Source organism: Diadema antillarum, unplaced genomic scaffold (assembly GCF_040938485.1).
Source record: "Diadema antillarum isolate AM-2024a unplaced genomic scaffold, OU_Dant_1.0 seq00000759_RagTag, whole genome shotgun sequence".
Classification (NCBI taxonomy): Eukaryota; Metazoa; Echinodermata; class Echinoidea; order Diadematoida; family Diadematidae; genus Diadema; species Diadema antillarum.
In genome coordinates, this window is record NW_027271650.1 from 422,450 (window position 1) to 440,889 (window position 18,440).

An 18,440-nucleotide genomic window follows, 5' to 3' on the forward strand; every position below is an offset into this window, starting at 1 on the left:
CATAAGTTGATGACTGCAAAGAAAAATATGTCAAAATGAAGTTGATTCCCTGCTGAATAATACCGTAATCCATTTTGGTAAAACAACTGTTATAGACTGATACAAGGGTCAAACAGTACTTGCATGTTGTGCAAATGCAGAACATGCAAAAAACAATTCATCAGTCCTATGGCTGTCGTGGTGCTAATGACAATGATGATGAGTGTTATAATCACCATTATAATCACTATTACTCTGATTGGCATTATCAATAAGACATCAGATTTATGTGCAATTTGACACAGCAATTTTACAGTGTTACTAGAAACAATGAATATTTTCAGGTGTAAACATTTTTGCACATTTTGCTGCATGTGATCCCTGCACAATATAAAACACAGGTGTTCATTTTGTTTACTATAGTTTCTTTACAAGAGTCCACACTCCTATTTGTAAAGTGTTGATAGTCTGTGAAAGTGAGAAATCCACCTTATGCGATAGAATGGGAAAAATTCATCACACAAAAGTTTCAAACTTTTTAGTATGTAACTGATTTTTGAGCTTGGGGGTGGGGAAAATTTGAGTGAGTGACCACTTACAACTTTGGCAGCAGGCAAAATCAATGACAACACTCTGTGCCCAAATAGAATTTACAAAAACAAACTGATCATAAATTTGGTCATTCACACAAAATCTTGAATCAGTTGTGTCATTGGGCTGTAGCAAAGTCAGGAGTGGCAAGATGGTAGACATTTTGCTTGCTCGAGGCTGTATAACGTTTCTCCCGTAGTAGTTGCCATGGTTTCACAAACTGAAGTATACCTCCAGAGTTGATTACTGAATCAAAACTTCTCACTGAAATTTCACTCTTCCTTGAAGACATGTGTACTGTAAAACCAGAAATTTTTGCATGCGTGAAACTTTCATGAATTTTGCAAGTAGCCAATATTCAGGAAATTAAAATGTGCATGAAAGTATTTGTCTACACAATGCACTGAATGCCAGTACAATGCTGTACACCTTACAAGTATAGTGACAGTAAGTGTCTAGTATTGCGCATTCATTTTCGTTGAAAGTTTTATATTGACCAGCGGAAGGAATTCAAGAAATCGCAGTATTACTAGTTCACTTAGTATACTCCTAATTCTTTTGTGGTCGGCAATTTGCAATATTTTCAGGCTGCCAGAAGGCGGTTAGCTTCTATGCGTGATGGTTTCATGCCACAAATGTTTCTGGTCTTACAGTAATGTGCAGGGAAACCATGTCAGGACACAGAGCCATCTGTAAGGGCTGAAGCAGTGAGGGAAGCGGTACTGGATGTGACCATGGCAGAATGTCTTGTGGGGAAAAAGGCCTTCCGACGGGCTGACCCAGAAACTGACTGCAGGCTATCCGCTTCTTCAAACTCCACAAAGTCTGGTGGGAGGCTGTCCTCCTCTTTGAGAGGGCTTACACTGCAGAAGTCCATCTCCTTCCACTCGACGTCCATCTCAGGGGGATCACAGGGTATGACCTGGGGTATCTCGTCATTGGAAAGTGTGCACTTTGTGTTCTCTGCCTTCACGAGAACTGGAATGTTTCCACCACTTGGGACAACCACACCTTCCCTCGGATAGTCACTACCAAGAAACGCTTCGGAGACACCATCATTGGCAAGAGTGCGGCCAAGTACCGTCTGGCCAGACCCAAGATCAATTCTGCGATGACCCTTCCCACCTTTCATTCTCTCTGGGATGATCTGTGAGCTCAGCAGCTGTGCCGACTGCTTCGTCACAACTGAGTTGTCTTCATGCAACAGCGGAACAAACAATGTCTGGTTTTGGCAAGGACTGAAGTTCACATCTGTCTTTTCATAATAAATGGCATTGCCACTTTCAAATGATGATTCTCCTTCATCACCAGCATGATATGCACATCCACTCTTTTTATGAGCATCTTGTATTCTACTATCACTGTCCTCTACCATCCCTTGACTCAATTGCTGAGAAGATGTAGGACAAAGTGGATACATACTATTCTCTACCATATCTAACACTGAAATGCTTGTAGCACCTGACGTAGAGTTGTTCTTGTTATCGAGTTCACTCAGTGTTCCTTTTTTTCTTGCTCTGTACCGTCTCTGCCTCTCCCTGTCTTTTTCTCTAATCCTTGCTGCTTGTTCTGGTGTCCTGTTCCTGCGGCTTTCTTGTTTCCGAGCAGCTTCTTTCTTGAGGAATTCTGCATACTCCTCAGACACTGATTGCCTATGAGGTTGCCTATATCCATCCTGATTTCTTTCTTGCCTCTCAGATGAACTGTGATTGTTTGTTCCAAGCACAGCACTAGAATCTTGCAACTGAAAATCCCCTGCCATGGAAGCTGCTGCCTGCATGTCTTCTTGAAGGTGTTCAGATGTCTTTGCTTGACGAGGAAAAACCTTGACCCCTTCAAAATCCTGGGAAGAGCAAATCGTGTAAGGTGCATTACTTGAGCTGTCACTGGGTTCCTCCACTTCCCCCCTCTTCCTCGCCCTGTATCGCCGTTGCCTCTCTCTGTCTCTCTCTCTAGTCTTTTCCACTTGTTCGGGAGTCCTGCGACTTCTGCTCACCTGCTTTCTCAGAGCCTCCTTCTTCAAGAATTCACTGTATCTTTCTGAGGGATTCCTCAGTCGTTCCACGGATTTTTTTACCCTCTTCCTTTCTGGCTGGCAGTCAGAACTAGTGTCTGTATCTTCAGTCGCGAGGAGTTCTCCGGCATCATCTTGGGTGTCTTCAAGACCTTCCCATTGATCAACTCCGCTGGAGTTGCTGCCAGTTTCCCTGACAGCTTTATCCTTCTGCCGTGCTCTCCAGTTCCTTGTTCTCTGTACAGACTGAACTCTGTGCTTCTCAACTTGCTCTGGGGTGAGGGCAGACTTTCTGGCTAAATATCTGTTCATCTCCTTCTGTTTGTATGATGCCCACTTTTCAGGATCCTGTTTGAGCCTTTCCCTGTAGTTTCTCTGCTTCTCCGATGCAGTCATACGTTTCCGCGAAGCAGCAGTGACACCATGGCCATTTTCTGGTGACTGCAAGGGGTAGTCGCTCTCTGTCAGTGAGGTAGATGGCTCCTGCTTAATGACTGTAGGAGGCAACAGAGGGTTGGCTGCATACATCACAAGGATGTTGGGATTGTAAAGCAAAGTATTACCCATTAAATTTCCATGAGAAGTTGCCGCCAAAATTGCGTTTTTCCCTTCAGTTGAAGAATTGACTGACAGCTGTTCTCTTTCAGCTATCAAATGGTTCTCTTCATCAACATGTGCAGATAGGAGTGGCACATCATTCAGACTGTATGCCATGTTTGTTGATAGGCTCCCAATTTCTTCAGCAGGCTGTAGTCTCTCCACAGGCAATTGTAGTGAGGAGTTCACTTGACCATCTGATTGTAAGACATCCCCACCAAATATTGACGATAGCCTCTCGTAATAAATGCTTGTCTCTTCAACCCCATCGACATACGCATTACCGGGCTCCTCACAAAGTAGTCGCTCTTTCCGCCTCATTCGATACTTTCGCTGACGCTCTCGTCCCTGCATTCGCCTGCGCTTAATGCGGTCAAACAGTTCTTCAACTTCCCCACATGTCCCAGCTTCATTGTTATCAACAGACTGCACTGGTGTTTCCACTGCCCTCCTGCGCCCTCTGCCTCTTGAGACACTAGCAGGGTTTGATGCCTGGGCTTGCTGTTTCAGCCTCAGGCGATACTTCCTCATCCGCTCCCTTCCCTTCAACCTCTTCAGTGCCAGCTCTGCCTCTGAGAGGTGCTTTTGGATTTCAGTAATTCTACAGTACTTTTCTTGCTTGATCTCAAAATCCTCCGACTTTTTTGGCACCTCTTTGATTTTGACCCTTTGCCTCTGTTGCCTTCCGGCCATAGTCAAGGGGTTGCGAGGGTCAGTACTACAACCAGCTTCCCCGTCTTCTGCTGCTTCTCCTCCAGCAAACACAAGTCCCTCATGTTTTGTTCCTGCAGCCTCCAGCTGAGCATTTTCTTTCGATTCTCTCTCTATCAAGTGAATGATGGTTTCACTACACCCTTCATTACGTACAGCATGCTCAGTATGGGTTTCAGCTCTGTTTTCATTCTGTTTCCTGTTGCGACGTCTGCGAGTAGCAACTCTCCCTCGGGCTTTGCTCTGATTGCACTGTTCATTTGAGCGGGCTTTCTGTTTCTGTATATTCCTGCGTCTTTCCAGATCCCTCCTCCTATACTCCTCCCATTTCTCAGGAGACTGCCTCAGCTTCTCTCGATACCTGCGCTGCCGTTCGGCAGCAGTAAGGGCCTTCCTACCATCACCTTTAACACCCCATCTGGTGACACTTGGTGAGGACAGGTCTGTATCTGAAGACTTCCACGAGGGCCCCTGTAACAGACCATCCTGAACTTCTGAGCAATCAAGCCCTGGAACCTGATACATCAGGGTATTCAATTCTTCACTGTCACACATTGCATTTTCATTCCCACAGTCATTCACTGCATTCCCGTTCATACTACGAAAGTGGGAGGCATCCCTCAGTACATCCAACGCCGGGAATTGGGCATCCAAGATATACTCATCCGTGTTACCTCTCGCAATATCCTCCTCCTGGTCAGGCCTGGCTATGTAAACTACAGTTTGAGAGCAGCTGCTGGCACCATCTGCACTGGTGTTTCCAGAATCTGGCAAATCATTGCTTTGCAGCTCTACTATATCCGATTCGTGGCAGTCACAACTCGATTCACTCTCTGCGCTGCCAAATGTGTCCTCATTTCTTTTCTTCTGTCGATACCTCTGCATCTTCTCTCGCCACTGAGCTCTCTGGCGTACGCGTTTCTCGTTTGTCAATTTACGTTTTTGGGTCAGAGCCCTCTGCCTCTCTGCATTCTTCCTTTTGTACTCCTCATATTTCCCTGGAGTGCGCTTCAGTCTCTCCCGATAGTTTCGTTGTTTCTCGGCTGAAGTGAGAGGACGCTTGTGCTTAACAGTATCCCCTGAGGCCTTCGTGTCAGCCGCTTTACGCCTTCTTCTCCCTCTCATGTTGATAGCTTGAGGTGGTACAGGAGAAGCATCTCCATCTTCACGTTGAAGTCACACAGTCTCCTTTTCACACTGCAATTAAAGATGATAAAAAACACTTTGGGTAAAATCACTTTGCATTTCTGTCTCTGTTTCATGCACTGTGTAAAATTTGAAAATTACAATTGCAGTAGAAGTCTCTCAAATATTTGTAGATTGGCAGTTCAAGCCTCACTGTGTTTCATTTGCTTGTCAACACATCTACCTCCAGCCTTCACAGACACAGATCTCCAAATTGGATTTGGGGAAACAAAGTGAGAATCCTTATGAAATAGCATGACAATTCATTGCCAAGCGCATCTGGGTTAAGTACATACAGTGCACTCCCGTCACAACGAAATGCTCGGGACCGGCCGTTTTCTTTCGTTATAACGAAATTTCGTTATAACCGAACAAATACAATAAAAAAAAAACAATGTAACCACGCATCAGATATCATATTATGTTTGTTGAATACTCATCATACACTGGAAAGCTATGTGAAATGGGATGGTACCTTTTTATTTTCGTTTGGATACTACATTTAAAAGAGAGCATAAAGTTGTTTTTGTCACACAATGAGTCGCATAGAAAATGATAGTTTAGGATTCCATTACAGTTCGCTATTCCAAAGATTCGTTTCTTACTAAAGTTCGTTACTCCGAAAGACTCTTTGTTCCGAAGTTTCGCCATTCCCGGGAATCCGAAGGTTTGTTAATTATTTTGAAGCTTTGCTCTTCGGACGATTCGTTATTCCGAAAGTTCATAATTTAGATATAAATATACTGTTCGTTTTCCGAAGGCTCGTTGATCGGAAGATGAAATGAGTTTCGTCATTCCGAAGGTTTGTAAATGAAAAAATGTGAATGGTTCACTGTTCCGAAGCTTTTTTAATCCGACAATGAAATAAGGTTTGTTATTCCGAAAAAGGTTTGTAAATTGCAAAAAAAAACAAAAATGAGAAAGGTTATTTATTTCGTAGGTTCGGTTATCTTAAGACGATTATGAAGTTTGCAATTCCCAAGTTTTGTTAGTGGACACACCTTTTTCACCTTTGGATTAACGAAACTTTTTTTAATGTTCCGATTAACGAAAGTTTAGAATTCCTATCATTTTCTGACTAACGAACCGTCGTAATAAGAACCATATATCATTGTCGGTTTAACGAACTTTAGTAATAACGAACTGTTTGAATAACGCCAAAATGTTCGTAATAACAAACCCTATTTCATTTCCGAACCAATGGACATTTAGGTGTATAAGAATCTGTGTGTTTTGTAATAAAGTACCTTCGGAACAACAAAACGAACCTTGTTTAATTTCAGATTATTGTATTACAATAATGCAAGTCCCCCTCGGAAACTGTGCCGGACACAAGGAGCAAACACATACACAGTGATGTGATAGACTTCGATGGCGATAATTTTGGGACCAGAAGTTTTACTTCGTTATAACGAAATTTCGTTATAACCATGTTCGTTATAAGCGAATTTTGTACCATAGACTTCGATGGCGATAATTTTGGGACCAGACGTTTTACTTCGTTATAACGAAATTTCGTTATAACCGTGTTCGTTATAACAGGAGTGCACTGTATATGTAAGTACATGGTTTACTTAATTGAGAAGGAAAGAAAGAGAATGCTGGGCAAATAGAATATTACATTGTAATATACATTGTAACTCAAAAATCAAAGTACAGTCAAACATGTCTGTCTACAGCGGCCACCCCAAGGGAGATGAAAAAAGTGGCCGATGTACACCTGTATATGTGTGGCCGCTATAGACAGGGTCATTAACACGGCTTTTCTCTGGGGGGATTTGTGTTAAGTGGTCGCATACGGCAGGTGATTGCTATAGATGGTGGTCGCTATAGACAGGTTTGACTGCATATAGATGTACCACTACCACATACCAGCAACAGTAACAAAACACATGGACAGATTGAATGGCTCATGCTAAGATTGGTCATCACTACCTGGCAAGGTAGATGCCAGTGGGACCAGCCTCAAGAAACAACAAAAAAGCAAAACAAAACAAAACTAGAAAAGCACTTGGAGAGCGCAGACCTCTGCCAAGCAGCTTATTTCTACCCATACACGCATGCTGAAAATCACCCTTTTATCCCAATGATAAAGAAGCCTTTCTGTTGTGTCTCTGTAGAGTCTACCTCATCATCAGTTTACTGCACGCTGCACCTCGAGCACAAGCTCAGTGCACACACTTCAAATACCCACAGCTTGAACTCTCTCCTTTGTTGGCCCTATTAGCTAATGATAATCCTTCAAGATGAATTGTTAAAAAGTATTCTGGATCCACACGGTTATCCAGATCACTACTAAAAATTAATCACCTGTTCCTTGTGTCATTATCAACTTTTCCTCGAAGTTTCATCCACGCCTGTTTCATAACTTTTTGAGTTATTTTGCAAACAGACAAACAAAGAAAGAAATCAATGCCTGCAAAAACATGACCTCCTTGGCGGAGGTAACAAAAAACAAAACACTGTTTCTAGGAGTTGAACCCTGGTTTCAGAACAAATGTTTTATGCACTAGGGAAGTTGGACACATTGTTGATTGATCTAATGGATGATATCATGTAGGAAAGCAGCACGGGCTTTGAAAGGAGTTCTTACTAGATTACAATATCACACAAGTTTAACCATTGAAATATGCAAGCTCATAGCACTATTTATTTGAGCAAAAATTATACAATGTTGTTTCAGTATGTGCTACCAGTCCCGAAAGGATTACTCCTTCCTTCTTACTGGCACCACCATTGCACCATTGCAGCTTCACACCAAATTCAGCCATTCCAAAGGCCCATTTCATTTATAGTAATATCAGGTTGTTTGTGCAGTCTTCAGTTCAAATCTGTGCTTACATCCTTGATTCATTCTTTTGTCTACTATGGTGTCCTTTACCCCATTGTTCACCATGTAAACAATGTACATGGGTACTGGGCAATAGCAAGGTATTGATACCAGGACCCTCTGGGGAAGCAGTGCACACAATGGTGGGGTTAACCAGGGTAGTGACTCCACACTACATTCATCATCATCATCATCATCATTATGACTTTCATCACCACTGCCATCATCCATTTCACTATCAATATCACATTATAATCATAATCATAATTGTCATTATCATCACTATAATCACCATTATGCTGATTGATGACATGACTCAAATCTATCCAAGGCACATGTACATGCAAGTACACAGACATTCCAGAGAAATTCCTTTTCTTTAAAAGAAGTTGACTAACATTTAAAGCTTGTATACGCATTCAAATGATACCTACGGCGGTATCCATGCTGAATTAAAAATACCACACACTCGAACAACACCATACAGATAAATTCTCAGTACAAGTAAGAATGATGAGCAGTATAAATTTGTAAGCGTAGATGTAGATGGTACTGGTGTCTGAATGTCAGTAAAGTCCATCATCAGATAGAGCAAAACAAGACCTTTCCAGTGTTAGCTCACTTTTTGATTATCAAGGAATATCCTTGAAGTTATGATTAAAAAAAACCCTCATATTTCTTGTTATTTTCTTTGTTTTTGAGCAGCTTAAGTTGCAAATAAATATCTCAAATCAACAGAGTGAACTTGTTTCGCAATCATTGAACTCTTCATATCAACAGCAGGGCATCCCATATCCATCACAAACTAATTAAAAAAAAACTATATTTTGAAATTATCTGACAGTACTGACTACTAAGGAAAGTTATTAACCAATGAGTAATACAAGAAGAAATGATAATGATGACTTCACTTGCAGGAGAATTCCAGACCAGTTAAACATTAAGTTTGAAAAGAAAGAATAAAACCTTTTAGGGTGTGAGAATATTTGAAGAAAAGAGTCTAAAGAAATCTGAGCCCTTGGAAAAAAAAAAGTCTGAAGTGTGTTAAACTGAGCATTTCAATGCATTTGAACTGACAAAAAGCTGAAAAGTGGGTTTAGGGCAGAATGAAAGAAAAAAAAAATCTGAAATCAGATTAAACTCTGAATTCTCACATCCCTGAATCAGAAAACTGTAAAATCTTATCAAAATCAGATAAGGAAGTTATCAAACTGAAGATTGGTTAACTGTGTTGGCTGAAATAGTGATTTACTCTTGTTACAATGACAGGAACATGGTTACACATTCAATGACTCAGGACCATTGTGGTGTAAACAGGGTTAGCAAGTGTGCACGTGTGTGATGTGGGGGACTTTCATTGTACATACTTTAACACTCAAAGAACAAACAAATAAGGGCAGATTAAAGGTACTGTAAGAGTTACATGAATATGAACCATCTACAATTTGTAGCTAGCATGCAGCACAAGTAGCAGGTTTGAAATGTCACATGACACCACGTCAGTAACAGTGAAATTCACTTTTCTCTTCCAAAACAATACACAAACACCTAAAATATCCAGTGTAATGACTGTAAGAGTCCCTACTCACAATGGAAAAAAATACATGAGATATTAGATATAGAGTAAAAGCCCCAATTTTCGGACACTTAAGCTTTTTTGCAATATTTATTCAACTCAAATAATTTTCCACAAAATGAAATCTATAATAATGTTTGTTACATATATCAAACTAATTTTTCTCAATATTGATTTTGTTAAACCGATCATAAAATTTCACAAAATCCCCAAATATTATCACCTTGTCAATTCCCCAAAATTTGGACAGCGTCTCCAAAATCCGGACACGCGTGCAATGTCAGTACGCATTCAAGGCCGCTGAAAAATCCGTGCGCACCATACCTTGTTGACGCAAGTTTGCATTGGGGATGTTGCGGCGCCAGTTCGTGTCCGAATTTTGGGGACTCTGCACTTGCATTCAGCCCCTGTACATTCACTGCATCGGCACGTACGGAGATTTTTTTTCTTTCGTGTTTTTGAGGATACCATCACACTCTGAGCTTGCGATAAGCAAAAAATCTCGCAACCGAACGGCGTAATTTTCAATTTTTAGCGCTTTTTCGGCGACCCCGATTCTTAACACAGGCCCTAATTTGTGCGCGCTTTGGAAAAGTCACGGCGATTCCGCGATTTTGACGGCAAAATTTGGGATTTTAGATGGATTTTTTGAGGTGACTCGGGCATTTTCGTGTGGTGAACGAGTGTGCTAGTATGTGAAATGATGTGATATTCTTGTGCTGTGACAGTTGACTTTGCTGCCTTGTGATAAGTGGCAAGTGTCCGGATATTGGAGGCCGTCCAAAGATTGGGGTTCTTACTCTAAACAGAAATTATGAATAGAATCAAAGCAATTATCGAAAATAAACTCAAATTGTCATATCTCACACAACTAAGGTGCTGTAGTTTCATTTTATTGTTCTACACTGACTACAGCTCCGTTATCACTAACATCAATTACCATTAAGTCGCCACTACCTATAGTCGTCAGACATTCACATTGCATGTAACGCGCACCGCGATTGGAGATCAGCTGGGGCGACGGATTTTCATCGCTCTCAAAAGACATTCCTAATTCACCTTTTTCCTCCATAAAAACACAAATAATTGTAATCCAAATGTATGTTATCATATGTAACAGGTGACAAAACCATTTTTTAATGCGAGAATGTTTTTGATTTCGAATGGATTTCAGGTGGCAGACTAACAGTTTTTCAAACGTGATGATGCACAATCAGACAATGCATCCTACATTGAAGTGTGTGTATAACATACGCGCTAATAATATGTGGTGCACTATGGGCGGTGAACTAATTCAGTGCCTATTTTCAGTTCACCAACTCGGGAGTGCATAGGAAATACACACAAGTGGCGACTACTGTAAAAGTGGAAATTTTTGCGGTGTTCAAATTTTCGCGCATTTCGCGCAACCAGAAATTAGCGCGAAAATAAAAGCACGCGAATATTTTTGCTTGCCATAGACCTATGTGCCTGTGCGTGATGTCTTGATTCCGCGGAATTAAAAACACGCGAAACTCTTCCGACCCGGCCAAGCGCGAAAAATTAGTCATGCGAAAATATCCACTTTTACAGTATACGGTAATTGACGCGACGTTAGACTGTGCCGACTCTTGACCGTCTTGTGTTTAGATCCGCCCCACTCACTTTCATCAAAATGATTTCCTTTTCAGATGGAATTTTCCAATAAATTTCATTTGGATGATTGCATGTCTACAAAGACAGGCTGAAATATCAGCATAGCATCTGAAAAAGAGTCAGTAGCCAATAATAGTTTGATGGCGAAACTAGCTACTAGTAAATTTATTCGTATTCATACTCAATCATAGTATGTGGTGCATGGCGTTGTAACAAATCCCCGTTGTAACATAGATATGGGCGCATGGGACTGAGAGATTTATCAACAATAATAAAAACGTGGAGTGATATGAACCTTGTAGGACTCTGGAAATGCGATTAAGATAAGCGCTAAATTAGCAAGCTGGATGAGTATATGTCACATCTTTGTCTAAATCACAGGAGAGCGCTTTTCCCGACGTTTTATTGTAGCTCTTTTATTCCGGGCCTCTGATGCGAACTATTATCTAGCTTCAAGCATTAACAATTGGTCATCAGTGAGGGCGCTGTATATTTCTACATCACAGCACCGCATCCCGCTCTCATTTCCAAACAATGTACATGGGTAATGGAAACGTCAAAATGATGATATTGATGATAATGATGATAACTGCGGTAATTATGATGGTGATGGCTATTTTATTGGCTAGGATACTAATAATGACAATGATGATGAAGATAATGGTAATAACATCATCGTGATTAGTTGTAGGATTAGTACATGAAGTTTACAGTAGATTGAGTTCATGTAATCTTAAAGGTATCGTCTTGCTTTCTGCTTGTCTCCCTAAGACATTCCAGCAAACAAAGAGCAACCAGCTTGTGAAGGAGAAAATGCCATGAGGTATGTGTGCCTTACTTTGGCAAAAGAAAGCAAGTGACAAAAGTGACATTTCTCGTAAAAGAGCAAAATGTGTCTGTCATTTTACACTGACGTCAATGGACTATCATGATGTCTTATCTAACATATCTTTTAGTAGGATAAGCGTTTCTGCATGAAATTTGGCCTTGAAGAAGAGCTCATTATGTGAATTATGAAGACATCAATAACTCAAATTTGGATGGTATGTCACTTGCTTCCTTTTGCCAGAGTAGGGCAGTTAATATGTGTGCCTTCCTTGAGAAGACGTTCAATTTGAAATGTAATTTCATTTACAAGTACAGTATCAACATCAATTTTTGCATCATATAACATTTGATGAATCCTACCTTAATTCTTCCATCTTTCCTTTCGGCAATCTGATTTCATCATCGAATGAAAGTACTATTTGACTCTTTCTTTTTTACTGCATTAGTGCAATGTTTGCATTATGAGCATCTACTGAATGTTTCCCTTACCACTACAATGTGCTTTGGTCGATCATTGAGTTGTCATTATTATGTTTTACTTCCCTGATGGACATAATTTGCAGAATAAAAAGATTAAAACATTTTATAAAATGAAACTTGCAGGTGATAATTTATGTACGGTTGAGTTGTTATTGCCGTATAGATTTTATAGTAATTCACGAGAAAGCAACATCTTTTTATCCCAGGGCCTTGTCAAATTCTTTTTTCACTTCCGTCATTTTGATTATTCCCTTTCTATGGGAACCTCGAGCAATGTGGAATTCCAAAGTAATCAGGTCACCCACCCCAAACCGATTAAGTTAATAAAAAAAACGTTATGAAGCAAAGAAAACGAGGATGGTGATTTTACTATATTCCCCGAGAGTATTTACACGTGTACTTCTGGCCAACAATCGCGATTCACTCAAATGGAATATTGAGAAAGTCTAGGCTTACTAGTATTTTGTGTTTGTGATGCGAATATGGGGGGGGGGGGGGGTAGATACGTCAGAACGAGTGGTCATTATCGATCCCATGGTTTCCTCACGCCTTTGAATGCTAGTCTGTGTTTAAAAGCCTCATCAAGAAAAAATGTGTGTAGTGCAGCTAATCATCATAACTCAGTATCCAGTGGCTCAAGAATATCTTGTGTTGAATCACACAGAATTGATGAGGAACTGAATGTAATTACACAGTTTATACTTTGCTTTCTCTTATCATAACTCTGAAACAGGATAAATACATTTGATTATCGTGATCATGACTCTTTTTCTCACATTCATTTTTATTGCACGACGGTAGTTTCAAGGGCAAAACTTAAGGGAGTAGTTCGTGTAAAGAGTGGGGGATACAAAAAGCGAAATTATTAGGCCAAGATATCAATACCTCCTTGGTTATACCTTTCCTTGGAAATAAAGTTCCAGAAAATATATGTAACACACAAAATAGTGCAGATTGACCTTCTTCAAACAAATTATTGAGGAAAAAAGGTTAGAAAGTAATGAGTAGGGTCTGTAACTAAGTCTAATGATGCCCAAGCTCCGCAGCTCAGCGCATGCGGAACTCTGCTGCTTAGCGCTCCACCAAACAAAATGCACGAGACCGGACGATCATTCAAAGCTACGTGGTGAATGAATGAACAATGCGAAGATGCGGATACGACACGTTTGAATGGCATGCTACCCACCACCAGCGCATCTCCAGGAAGAGCGAACTACGAGAGCAACAGGAGATCAGATCAAACCATCTCGATCAAAACATTGTTATGGATTTAGTACATCTCAACCGTCAAACATCACAGATGGAAAGTCTGGTGGACATCAGCAGAGAGTTCCTCTTCTGGATTTAAGATATGGAATCGGAATTATTGGATATTCAGTCGCAGCTGAGACCCGTTTTCGAAGCACTCGATTTCGAGAAGAGTGGATGGATAGAGACCAAACGGTTTGTTGAACTCGCTGAGGAGTACTTTCAAGGCGGAAGCGATCACAGGGTACGTTGTTGTTCACAGGCGAAATGTAGCGATACTATAGTGAAGCACTGCCGAAGTCACAAAATTCTTCATCATTTTCTAACTATATTAGTGGGAGTACATGTTGATTGTCTGGTCTATGGCTGTTAAGTTTGCAATGTACATCATCCATCACACGTACACCCTCCGAGCAAAAGAGAGCAGTGCTATTTTTGTTTATCAGTAGAGCTCAGCAAAACACCAGCTGAACTGAGTGAGCACAAGTCTTATCTCAATTCACTTCCTGTTTAAATGATTGATTTGAAGGTTGCACTAAGGTTTTCTCCAAAGGAAGAAAAACACACATTTAATTTTATGAAGTGTGAATGAGTGTGATGAAAACTGCTATCCATTGTATTCCAGTTCTGATGGAGTAGTTACTGCTCAAACTCATTCAAGTTCAAGTACCTTTACTGTAGTGCACATGTACGCACCATGGATTTTCAAATCCAAATTAGACAACCTACAATGTATTACATTGTCATTGTAGATGCTGATTTTTATCTGAGACAAAGGATTTTCATTTTTTAATAGCAATCTGGAATGACAACATAGTTTGAGAATGTGAAAGTTTTTATTTCTCATTGTTCAAATTTGATCCAAAGTGAGAATATATTATACTCTGCAAAGTAAAAATCATTTATTTTTTTTTCTGAACATTTTCTTCAACCAACAGTTTAAAAGCTAGACAAAACAAATTTTCATCATTCTCTATGATTCAGATTTCACTACTGGTTTTCACAGGAGCTTAAGACTAGTCATAAACTGTAAAGTTGTCATATCTTATCACATAAAGAATTGATACAACTAGATACTCTATTTGTAAAATCTGGAATATAGAAGTTGCATTCATTGCGTTGTTTGTAGATTGATAGTAAAATGTCTCTCATGGATATGTGAACCAAATTATTCACTCTAAAACACAAACACACACGCAAGTACAATGTCAAATGAGAATCAAATATGTACCCTTAAAACTACATTTTGTATATCGAGTGTGAAGAGAGGACATATCAGCAACTGATTCTGTAGATGCCAGACTCCTGAGGTAAAGCAAGAGTTAATGCTGACAACTCTGGTCTTTACATTCCATAAATGTGACATTTATAAGTCTCTCGTTTCTCTTCCGTAATCTTTAGAAATTACCAAAATACTGCCAAACTGTCTTTGTGAGTTGATGACTGTGGATGATTGTCTCCTGGATGGTTCATAGTTCACCGAGTCCAATACATTTAAATACCAATTACATCGTGCAGGTCCTAATTTATGCTGAATTTGCATTTTGAAGCATTCATCATAGATTATAGGTGCTATTTGGCAGAGAAATTTCTGTGACTGATCAAAATTGCAGCAGGGGTATTAAAAGGCAGTTTGGCACTATTTTGCGAAGCATTAGTTTCACTTGTGAGAGAAATATACACTGACAATATGTCCTTGAATATGTCTGCTCACTAGACATCTACATGGCCTTATGGCGCTATAGGTGCGGTATTCCAGCTTTTGATTTGAAGCTGTGGTTTTCAAAATGCAAAGTTTTATGTTGTAAATTTGCAGAGAGCAGAGGCACAAAAAGAACCAGGAGACTCATCATGAATGGCTAACGGTCAGCTGTGGCGTCATTTAAAAGCAAGAATCTCGAATACAGACACTTTATAAGTGCCTTGTTACATCTTTATCTCCACTCCACGTGTAGATCCCATTTGTTTGTTTACCTTTTTCCATTGAAGACTGTGAAACCCTTGTAGAACATAAAGCTGGCAAGAGACCTCTTTGTATCGTTCAGAAGGAACTCAGCGGAGTGGAACAAAATACCCAACGGTCTCTTACTTAAGTACTTGCTGCAGTTTAGACAATCTGAGGCACAATGTAAATGGCATTAGAGCAGGTCGTTCACTTTGAATCTATCTATAGAATACTTTCAAACAAGACAGCCACTGCTAAATTAAAATGAAATTAGATACCAACTTTTATGGAGAAAATGAATGAAGTGCATATGGAATCATGTTTTGTAACAGAATAGTACTTAACTCCTAATAGTTGTGTGTTCATTTGTGGCACACATTGTATAGTAGAACAACAACCAAAAACAAACAAACAAAGAAACAAATAAAACCCAAACTTCACAGTAATGTACAAATGCAATATCAGTTGCATCTAATTTCTGCACCAAAGTAACAGTTCAACATCACACTCAATTCACTCCCTTTAGATATGAAACTGAAACTACACTAACATTTTTACTGAACAGAGGATTAGACCAAAAAACTTTTCAAATTTCACCCTAAAGTTTCCTCAAATTGATCCTCACCATGCAACAGTGGGTGTATAAGAAGTTGCTTCAGTTTTCCTCATCATAGTGCCACTTGAGAAACAAAAATGTGTGTAATAGTGGTATGAATAATATCATAGGCTGTGTCTAATAGTGCATTTCTGATCCATGTTCAAGTCGATGCATTAGTAAAAAGTAAAATCAAGCAAGCACAATGGAAATTTCATCAAAATTTGATGTGATATTTGAGAAAGTTATGGGACTAGTGACACATTTTCATAGAACACTGATTCTAGTCACAACCACATATATAATTTGTATTTCACTATGCAAATCAGGTGAAAGTGATGTCATTTACCCTTTGAACCCATTGACCTGAGCACAAATCTTCACCAAATATCTTTCTTACTTTTTTGTTATATTGATGTAGAATTAAAAAGGAAAATTTTTATCCATTATTTTTGTTGTTGTAAGTTATCAGACCAGAATGTGTACTTTTCATTAGATAAAGAAATTAAATTATGTAGAATTCTTTGGGTAGAATTCCCCTTTAACATCCACTTAAACATACTGTATACTGCAAGAGGAATTTACAATGTTAAAGCATGCTCTTCAAGTTCTTACATGAGAAGCTGCAGGGAGTATGTATTCAGATCTCATTACCTCAATATTTACGCAATGACACAATATTTGAAGTTGAAAGTGTGTTTCTGTTTTTTCTTTCCAGGGGAAATGTAGCATTCCCACCAAGACTACTCACTCACAACGCAACACTCCACAATGCGTACAAACATTCACATAAAAACAGTAAGAATGGCCAACTACCAAGTGAACAGAAAAAGTGCAGAGGTCACAATCAGCATGCACATACATGTACCATTTATGTGGAATGACCTGTAGGACCAACTTATAGTGGACACGTAACAGGAAACTTGCTGGTCAGATAAAAAGGTTGGATGCTAGATAGTTTTGTCCAGTGCTGTATTTACACTGTATGACAGCATAGTGCTTAAATGTGAAACATTGGCTCAAAGATAGCATTCTACAATTTTTGTGGAAAACATACTGTATTTGAAATAGAATGTTGACTGGGGTCGACCGAATTCACCTCCCAGCTCATTTAAAAGAGGCAGTTTAAAATCGCAGGTAGCTAATTAAATGTTTACCTCACTTTATCACATTTTATTTTGTGTGTTGTCAAAACAAACAAAAAAAATCCTTACAAGTGACGTAGTCATATGAATTACATGATGACAATTTTGGTAGCATAGAAGTTTATCAAAGAGAGAGATTATATATTCAAATGCTCAACCAGTATGCATGTACCTATACAGTCAGTTTGTCATTTCTGAGAAATTTTCTGAATTATTATTACTGGACAAAAACAAACCACATAATTTCTTGTAGGCCTACATGTTTACTGTCTTCGTTGTACAAGCTTTTATGGTGATAAGATTTACTTTTAATCAAATTTTTGTCTTTGAAATATTATGCAAGGGATTCTTTCTTAGCCAGTTTCCCAACACAGGGCATGAAAGATAATAATTCCATTTGGAGCCCAGTTTCAGAACCCAGCTACATTTCTCACAAGAACATGTAAAAAACAGACAATACAATCATATCATTTGATGTAATATGGCACTATACAGACAACAGATCACAAGGACATACTGTATATATACCACCGATAAGCAATATCGTGTTTCACAAAAGACAGCTGTGCAGTGTGCTGTATGGAGGTAGTATCTCAGCAGTTGTGTGTCCCAGAGGTTGCGGCAAAGTAAATGAAGTAACTGAAGGTTAGAACGGGGTCTACGGGAGGAATCGATAGAAACATGCCTGTGCTTATCAGTTGTATTTTCTGTGTAATAGGACTAAACATATAGGATGTAGGCCCTACATAATTACAAATTTGAACAGTTTCTAGATGATGGACTCATTAATTTTGAATGAGTTTTTGTTTGTTTCATGAGCTCTATTAAAAAAAAAACCACACACACTATCGATCTGAATTGTACTAAAGAGCTACATGATTTTGATTTGAATTAATTACAAACAAAAACACTACAATATAGCATTGTACTTTGTGAAGTGCCTTTCTTTCTCATCTTTCATTCATGGAAAACAAGAGGGAGAAAGAGAAAGGAGAGAGGAGGGAGCTCTCTCCTTTGCCAGAATGCTGGGGGCAGCATTACAGGAGATGTAGGGGGTGAGAAGAGAAAGAAGCCCACACTG

At 39.4% G+C, this 18,440-nt stretch overlaps 2 protein-coding genes across 2 annotated transcripts in view; one reads left to right on the plus strand and one right to left on the minus strand.

The window, feature by feature from the left end:
• Window positions 1-464: 464 nt before the first annotated feature.
• On the minus strand, window positions 465-5,193 carry LOC139738621 (uncharacterized). Its single transcript, XM_071649238.1, has one exon. It carries the CDS (start codon window positions 5,015-5,017, stop codon window positions 1,244-1,246), a length of 3,774 nt encoding a protein of 1,257 aa, XP_071505339.1. The 5' UTR covers window positions 5,018-5,193; the 3' UTR covers window positions 465-1,243.
• An 8,485-nt stretch (window positions 5,194-13,678) lies between these two features.
• The window catches only part of LOC139738608 (rab11 family-interacting protein 4-like), a 74,560-nt gene continuing 69,798 nt past the window's right edge, over window positions 13,679-18,440 (plus strand). The window contains exon 1 of the mRNA XM_071649224.1: window positions 13,679-13,918. Coding sequence (XP_071505325.1) covers window positions 13,778-13,918 — 141 coding nt within the window. The 5' untranslated portion in view covers window positions 13,679-13,777. The remainder of the gene's footprint in view (window positions 13,919-18,440) is intronic.

What these genes read in the sequence shown, in the direction of transcription:
- LOC139738621 (XM_071649238.1), bottom strand. Translation starts at nt 5,017, where the DNA reads ATGAGAGGGAGAAGAAGGCGTAAAGCGGCTGACACGAAGGCCTCAGGG.